General features: G+C 48.2%; 1 protein-coding gene across 1 annotated transcript; it reads left to right on the forward strand.

The window, feature by feature from the left end:
* Positions 1–927: 927 nt before the first annotated feature.
* On the forward strand, positions 928–4,938 carry LOC135830982 (uncharacterized protein K02A2.6-like). The gene has a single exon (XM_065343229.1). The coding sequence runs from the start codon at positions 928–930 to the stop codon at positions 4,936–4,938; it is 4,011 nt and encodes a 1,336-aa protein (XP_065199301.1).
* The last annotated feature ends 4,059 nt before the right edge of the window (positions 4,939–8,997 follow it).

Raw genomic sequence — 8,997 nt, forward strand, 5'->3', positions numbered from 1 at the left:
TTTCATTTTTGTTTTGCTTGTAGGGCGCTGGCACCCGCATTCAGTGACCCAGAAAAATTGGCACTGCTGTGAATAGTTTAGTCGCAAAGTGAAGATTCACGGGTAAAAAGCCCCAAACTTCTAGATAGGTTCTTTTTCAGCTATCAGCAGCCCTGGGCGAGTTCTTTGGAGAAATGTGAGTCTTTTTCTTGGTGCTCTTGTCCATGTCCAGCTACACAACGAGATGAGGATGGTCATTGTTATTTTTTGAGCTGCGAACTGGCAGAAAGGTGAGAAAATGTCGGATTTTGACCATTTGTGCTGACCTTTCAATTTCAACGTACCTCTCTATAACATGACCCAGCTGTAATTTCAGTGGTCGCATTGGTTTCATTTTTGGTTTGCATGTAGGGCGCTGCCACCCGCATTCAGTAACCCAGAAAATTTGGCACTGCTGTGAATAGTTTAGTCGCAAAGTGAAGATTCACGGGTAAAAAGCCCCAAACTTCTAGATAGGTTCTTTTTCAGCTTTCAGAAGCCTTGGGCGAGTTCTTTAGAGAAATGTGGGTCTTTTTCTTGGTGCTCATGTCTATGTCCAGCTACACAACGAGATGAGGATGGTCATTGTCCTTTTCTGAGCTGTGAACGGGCAGAAAGGTGAGAAAATGTCGGATTTTGACCATTTGTGCTGACCTTTCAATTTCAACGTACCTCTCTATAACATGACCTGTGGTAGTCATGCATTGTACATCACGGCTGTAGTACTGATGTGCACAGTCATGGTAACAGTGCATTGCGTAATGCTCTTGGCCATATGCTGCTGTTGAGCTGGTTTTACAGATGAAGAATCTGAGAGACACAATGGCTAGTTGTCTATTCTTTCCGTGTGCTTAGTCTGGCTTCTTGCATGCCTACATTGGCGCAGTGAACAGGCACGGATTTGTCGCCATGTCCGCTCCCAAAGGCAGAGCGCCGAAGGAATTTGTACCTGACTTTTCCAGCAACATCGGAGCCGATTTCGAATTGTGGCTCGAGGACGTTGATGATTACCTGAAAATTTGTGGAGTTACGACGGCAGCTGATAAGAAGAGGCTGTTTCTGAACCTTGCAGGCCTCGCTTTCAGGCGTATTGTTAAAGGAATCGTAGTTCCTACTCCACCAGCTCAGGCTGATGGCAGTGCCGGATGTGAGTACAAAGCTCTGACGGATGCTGTGATTGCTCATTTTCGTCCTGCCACAAACACAACGTCGGAACGCCACCGGTTCCGTCAGCTTCGCCAGAATGAGGGTGAGTCTGTCACATCGTTTGTGGGACGCCTGCGCGAAGCAGCTGATCGCTGTGAATTTGCGTCTACTGCCGTGGACACCATTGATCAGGGACAAATCCGTGACCAGTTGATCGAGGGCCTGCGATCCCAGGAGCTACGTAAAGAACTTCTCAAAGAGTCAAAGTTGACACTAGCCAATGCTGTGAGCAAAGCTGTGGCACTCGAGTCCTCTATCACGGACAGCAAGCTTTATGGTGACGCTGCAGCTACTCCATTGTCGAATTCATTCTCTCACATTCACCGTGTTTCACACTCCCAGCCTGCCTCTGCGCACAAGAAGTTTGGGAAGTGCAAGTACTGTGGCCGCTCGCATCCAATAGGCAAGCAGCATTGCCCTGCAGCGGATGCTACTTGTGGCAACTGCTCGAAAGTCGGCCACTTTAAAACAGTATGCCTGTCGCGCAAGTCTGATAATGCGCGCATGACATCCGAACAGGTGGAGGAGGATGACGCCAACTATTTCTGTGATTACGCATTCTCAGTGGATACTTCTCAGCACCAGCAATTGTTTCGTAAGACGCTGATCGTCAACGGCCGTCCCTGTGAAGGACTACTGGATACCGGTGCTACCCGATCAGTGCTAACCGATGATGTTGTCCAGCCAACGCGAAAGAGTGATCGAATCTTGAAAGCGTACAATGGCGGTGTCATCTCAACACTCGGTATGGCTGATGTGACGGTCTCTGTTGGATCACGCAGCATCGTATGTAGTTGTTTTGTTGTCCCAGTCGCGTCTGGCCGCCAAATCCTGTATGGCCAGGACGTCATCTCCGAACTGGAGTTGCTGACCTCTGCTGAAGTCAATGTGGTGAACGTGACGCCCATCTCTATCACAGTGGACCCTGACACCACTCCAACAGCACTCCCACCCCGTCGGCATGCTTTCAGCATCCGGGATGAAATTGCCAAGGAGTTGGATCGTCTGGTGAAGCATGACATAATCGAGCCAGTGCGAGAAGCTACTCCGTGGGTCTCACCGTTGGTGCCGGTCAGGAAATCAAGCGGTGCTTTGCGTCTCTGCGTGGACTACCGCGTCCTAAACAAGAGCGTAGTCCGGGAGCGTCACCTACTTCCCACCGTTGACGAAATCAATGCGCAGCTGGACGGTGCAACAGTGTTCTCCGTTCTGGATGCTGAATCTGGCTTTCACCAGCTCCCTTTGGCCGATGAATCTCGTCCGTTCACCACTTTCGCCACTCACAAGGGCCTCTTTAGATTCAAGAGACTCCCGTTTGGCATTGCTTGCGCACCGGAGATATTTCAACGTGTGGTGTCTGACATCCTTGCCAGCCTACCGGGAGTCGTTGTCTATATTGATGACATTCTCATCTATGCCCGCAACCGACAGGAACACGACGAGCGCATGGCTGCCGTACTCCGTCGTTTGAGCGAAGCCAACCTGCGCTTAAACTGGGAGAAGTGTCGCGTACGCCAGTCAGAAATCAAGTACTTGGGACACTGGCTGAGCAAGGATGGTGTGCGTCCTGACGGTGACAAGCTGCTGGCAATCCAACAGTTGCAGCTGCCGCAGACGTTGACAGATGTACGTCGTTTCCTTGGTATGGTGACGTACCTTGGTAAATTCATACCGCAGCTCTCACAGACAACTGAGCCGCTGAGGAAACTGGCTCAGCGACAACCGTTCGTCGTTGATGATGAGCTGACGGCCGCGTTCACCGATGCGAAGACAGCCGTGGCCTCTTCGCTAGAGTGCTTAGCGTACTTTAAGCCATCCTTGGACGTCCCAACCAAGGTAACATGTGACGCATCTCCACTTGGTCTGGGTGCTATTCTGTGGCAGCAAGACAAGAGTGGCACTTGGTTACCTGTCACCTGCGCCAGCCGTTCATTGTCCGATGTTGAATCTCGTTATTCCCAGTTGGAGCGCGAGATGCTTGGTATCGTATTCTCTCTGACTCGATTCCGACAGTACGTCCTGGGGAGATCTGTTCAAGTTGTGACCGACCACAAGCCCCTGATCTCAATCGTCCAGAAGCCGTTTGACGAAGTACCACCACGGCTGCAGCGCTGGATGGTCGCTCTCATGCCATACCAGTACACCTTGTCACATGCACCTGGGAAGCAGATGGTGTGTGAAGACACATTGTCAAGAGCGCCTGTCCAAGACTCAACTGCCTCACCAGAAGAAGCCCGCTCTATGGCTGAGTTCATTGGCCTGGTCTTGGAAGAGTGCCCAGTCAATATCGACGATATCGCCAAGGCGACTAGTGATGACCCACTGTTGCGCAGCATACAGCAGCGCGTCTTGATGCAATCATGGTCCCAAGTCACACCCGCTGAAGAGCCATACTACCTTATCCGAGATCAGCTGACGACCATTGACGGCATCCTGCTATTCGGTAACCGCTGTGTAATACCAGAAGCTCTCCGACATGCCGTACTGCAGTTGGCCCATGAAGGTCATCCAGGTCGGGACATATTCAAGGATGCTTTGCGACGACGAGTATGGTGGACCGGCATGTCTAAAGATGCCGACAAGTTCGCCGAGCAGTGTTCAGAGTGTTGGCGCCGTCATACAAACCCCGCACAAGAGCTGCTGCCATCAGAAATTGAAGGAGTGTGGCAGAAACTGGCGGTTGATCTGGTGTGTATCGAGGATCAACAAGTATTATCCATCGTCGACTACGGTTCACGCTATCCGGAGCTACTTCCCTTGTCAGCTACCACAACCGCAGCTGTCATTGACCGGCTGATGGAAGTGTTCGCGAGGTTCGGCCTGCCTAGCGTGTTGGTGTCCGACAATGGCCCCCAGTTTGCCTCAGCCGAAATGGCCCAGTTCCTGCAGCGGTTGGGTATCCAGCACAATCGATCAAGCCCACGCTACCCCAGATCTAATGGCATGGTGGAACGTCTTCATCGAGTCGTCAAAGAGAGAATTCAATCTCTACGACCGTCCCTGTCTTTGCAACGCCGTTTGCAACAAGTTCTCTTTGATATTCGCAACTCAGTGCACCGAATGCTGGGCATGTCACCCAATGAGGCTTTCTTCGGTCGCATGGTTCGCACCCGTCTACCTCACCATTCTACCCCACGCATTGTGAATGCTTCTCATCAGATTCGCGCCAAAGCTGACATGGCAGTCTCGCATGATAGTCGCCGCGGTGTCCGCCAGTTGCCTATGCTGCGTCCTGGCACAATGGTAGTCTTGCAGGATGGCTATTCCGACCCAACTACCCCTTGGCGTGTTGTGGAGCAATATGGCAGACAAGTCGGCGTCACTGATGGCAGGCGGATACTGCTCCGAAATCGGCAGCATGTGCGAGAACATGCTTCACCTGCATCATCAACTGCCACCTCTTCTCGGTCTTTGGATCTCCAGCCAGTTCCGACGCCAGATCCCCAGCCAGCTACCGAGTCAGAAGTGAAATCCTCGGCACCTAATGCAGATGTGCCGCCTGCTACGCCTACTGCTCCGTGTGAAGCAGGAGTGGAATCTGAGATCAAAGAGGCTGATGCTCATATTCATCCCGAGTCCAGTGACCAATCACGTCGTCAATCACGCCTACCACGGCCCGATGCCCAGTCTGGCTCGCTCTATCGCGAGGGCTATGTCACCCGCGCTGGCCGCACTGTCAAGCTCACTGAGAAAGCTGCTGGTGCATTGATGTAATATCTCCATTTTGACTGACCATGTTGCATAACTATGCCAATTTGCGATTTAGTTGCTGGTTTGGTTTGTTCTGTTTGTATCGTGGTACAGGTTTGATGTATCTTCAGTGAGTTGACCCGTCAGTGTCAGGGTGTATCGAATTTGTTGCTTTGAATTGATTCTTTGCTCGTTTCCTCTGCAATTTTATTGTTCTTTTCTTGTCTGCAATTTTCTCCTTTTTTCTTTTTCCTTTTTTTCTCTCCTTTTTTTTCTCAAACAGGTTTGCATTTGCAGACAATTTCTTTTCTTAGGGAAGGGGGGTAATGTGGTAGTCATGCATTGTACATCACGGCTGTAGTACTGATGTGCACAGTCATGGTAACAGTGCATTGCGTAATGCTCTTGGCCATATGCTGCTGTTGAGCTGGTTTTACAGATGAAGAATCTGAGAGACACAATGGCTAGTTGTCTATTCTTTCCGTGTGCTTAGTCTGGCTTCTTGCATGCCTACATGACCCAGCTGTAATTTCAGTGGCCGCATTGGTTTCATTTTTGGTTTGCTTGTAGGGCGCTGGCACCCGCATTCAGTGACCCAAAAAATTTGGCACTGCTGTGAATAGTTTAGTCGCAAAGTGAAGATTCACGGGTAAAAAGCCCCGAACTTCTAGATAGGTTCTTTTTCAGCTTTCAGCAACCCTGGGCGAGTTCTTTAGAGAAATGTGAGTCTTTTTCTTGGTGCTCTTGTCTATGTCCAGCTACACAACGAAATGAGGATGGTCATTGTCATTTTCTGAGCTGCGAACGGGCAGAAAGGTGAGAAAATGTCGGATTTTGACCATTTGTGCTGACCTTTCAATTTCAACGTACCTCTCTATAACATAACCCAGCTGTAATTTCAGTGGTCGCATTGGTTTCATTTTTGGCTTGCTTTTAGGGCGCTGGCACCCGCATTCAGTGACCCTGAAAATTTGGCACTGCTGTGAATAGTTTAGTCGCAAAGTGAAGATTCACGGGTAAAAAGCCCCAAACTTCTAGATAGGTTCTTTTTCAGCTTTCAGCAGCCCTGGGCGAGTTCTTTAGAGAAATGTGGTGCTTTTTCATGGTGCTCTTTTCTATGTCCAGCTAACCAACGAGATGAGGATGGTCATTGTCATTTTCTAAGCTGCGAACGGGCAGGAAGGTGAGAAAAGGTCGGATTTTGACCATTTGTGCTGACCTTCCAATTTCAACGTACCTCTCTATAACATGACCCAGCTGTAATGTCAGCGGTCGCATTGGTTTCATATTTGGTTTGCTTGTTGGGCGCTGGCACCCACAATCAGTGACCCTAAAAATTTGGCACTGCTGTGAATAGTTTAGTCGCAAAGTGAAGATTCACGGGTAAAAAGCCCCAAACTTCTAGATAGGTTCTTTTTCAGCTTTCAGCAGCCCTGGGCGAGTTCTTTAGAGAAATGTGGCGCTTTTTCATGGTGCTATTGTCTATGTCCAGCTACACAACGAGATGAGGATTGTCATTGTCATTTTCTAAGCTGCGAACGGGCAGAAAGGTGAGAAAAATCGGATTTTGACCATTTGTGCTGACCTTTCAATTTCAACGTACCTCTCTATAACATGACCCAGCTGTAATGTCAGCGGTCGCATTGGTTTCATTTTTGGTTTGCTTTTAGGGCGCTTGCACCCACAATCAGTGACCCTAAAAATTTGGCACTACTGTGAATAGTTTAGTCGCAAAGTGAAGATTCACGGGTAAAAAGCCCCAAACTTCTAGATAGGTTCTTTTTCAACTTTCAGCAGCCCTGGGCTAGTTATTTAGAGAAATGTGGGTCCTTTTCTTGATGCTTTTGTCTATGTCCAGCTACAAAACGAGATGAGGATGGTCATTGTCATTTTCTGAGCTACGAACGGGCAGAAAGGTGAGAAAATGTCGGATTTTGACCATTTGTGCTGACCTTTCAATTTCAACGTACCTATAACATGACCCAGCTGTAATTTCAGTGGTCGCATTGGTTTCATTTTTGGTTTGCTTGTAGGGCGCTGGCACCCGCATTCAGTGACCCAGAAAAGTTGGCACTGCTGTGAATAGTTTAGTCGCAAAGTGAAGATTCACGGGTAAAATGCCCCAAACTTCTAGATAGGTTCTTTTTCAGCTTTCAGCAGCCCTGGGTGAGTTCTTTAGAGAAATGTGGCTCTTTTTCATGGTGCTATTTTCTATGTCCAGCTACACAACGAGATGAGGATGGTCATTGTCATTTTCTGAGCTGCGAACGGGCAGAAAGGTGAGAAAATGTCGGATTTTGACCGTTTCTGCTGACCTTTCAATTTCAACGTACCTCTCTATAACATGACCCAGCTGTAATTTCAGTGGTCGCATTGGTTTCATTTTTGGTTTGCTTGTAGGGCGCTGGCACCCGCATTTAGTGACCCAGAAAATTTGCCACTGCTGTGAATAGTTTAGTCGCAAAGTGAAGATTCACGGGTAAGAAGCCCCAAACTTCTAGATAGGTTCTTTTTCAGCTTTCAGCAGCCCTGGGCGAGTTCTTTAGAGAAATGTGGCTCTTTTCATGGTGCTATTTTCTATGTCCAGCTACAGAACGAGATGAGGATGGTCATTGTCATTTTCTGAGCTGCGAACGGGCAGAAAGGTGAGAAAATGTCGGATTTTGACCATTTGTGCTGACCTTTCAATTTCAACGTACCTCTCTATAACATGAACCAGCTGTAATGTCAGTGGCCGCATTGATTTGATTTTTGGTTTGCTTTTAGGGCGCTGGCACCCGCATTCATTGACCCAGAAAATGTGGCACGGCTGTAAATAGCTTAGTCGCAAAGTGAAGATTCACGGGTAAAAAGCCCCAAACTTCTAGATAGGTTCTTTTTCAGCTTTCAGCAACCCTGGGCGAGTTCTTTAGAGAAATGTGACTCTTTTTCATGGTGCTCTTGTCTATGTCCAGCTAACCAACGAGATGAGGATGGTCATTGTCATGTTCTAAGCTGCGAACGGGCAGAAAGGTGAGAAAATGTCGGATTTTGACCATTTGTGCTGACCTCCCAATTTCAACGTACCTCTCTATAACATGACCCAGCTGTAATTTCAGCGGTCGCATTGGTTTCATATTTGGTTCGCTTATAGGGCGCTCGCACCTACAATCAGTGACCCTAAAAATTTGGCACTGCTGTGAATAGTTTAGTCGCAAAGTGAAGATTCACGGGTAAAAAGCCCCAAACTTCTAGACAGGTTCTTTTTCAGCTTTCAGCAGCCCTGGGCGAGTTCTTTAGAGAAATGTGGCTCTTTTTCATGGTGCTATTTTCTATGTCCAGCTACACAACGAGATGAGGATGGTCATTGTCATTTTCTGAGCTGCGAACGGGCAGAAAGGTGAGAAAATGTCAGATTTTGACAATTTGTGCTGACCTTCCAATTTCAACGTACCTCTCTATAAGATGACCCAGCTGTAATGTCAGCGGTCGCATTGGTTTCATATTTGGTTTGCTTGTAGGGCGCTGGCACCAACAATCAGTGACCCTAAAAATTTGGCACTGCTGTGAATAGTTTAGTCGCAAAGTGAAGATTCACGGGTAAAAAGCCCCAAACTTCTAGATAGGTTCTTTTTCAGATTTCAGCAGCCCTGGGCGAGTTCTTTAGAGAAATGTGACTCTTTTTCATGGTGCTCTTGTCTATGTCCAGCTTACCAACGAGATGAGGATGGTCATTGTCATTTTCTGAGCTGCGAACGGGCAGAAAGGTGAGAAAATGTCAGATTTTGACAATTTGTGCTGACCTTCCAATTTCAACGTACCTCTCTATAAGATGACCCAGCTGTAATGTCAGCGGTCGCATTGGTTTCATTTTTGGTTTGCTTGTAGGGCGCTGGCAGCCACAATCAGTGACCCAGAAAATTTGGCACTGCTGTGAATAGTTTAGTCGCAAAGTGAAAATTCACGGGTAAAAAGCCCCAAACTTCTAGATAGGTTCTTTTTCAGCTTTCAGCACCCCTGGGCGAGTTCTTTAGAGAAATGTGACTCTATTTCATGGTGCTCTTGTCTATGTCCAGCTACACAACGAGATGAGGATGGTCATTG

This window comes from Sycon ciliatum, chromosome 1 (assembly GCF_964019385.1).
Source record: "Sycon ciliatum chromosome 1, ocSycCili1.1, whole genome shotgun sequence".
NCBI classification, from domain to species: domain Eukaryota; kingdom Metazoa; phylum Porifera; class Calcarea; order Leucosolenida; family Sycettidae; genus Sycon; species Sycon ciliatum.

What these genes read in the sequence shown, in the direction of transcription:
- LOC135830982 (XM_065343229.1), top strand. Translation starts at nt 928, where the DNA reads ATGTCCGCTCCCAAAGGCAGAGCGCCGAAGGAATTTGTACCTGACTTT.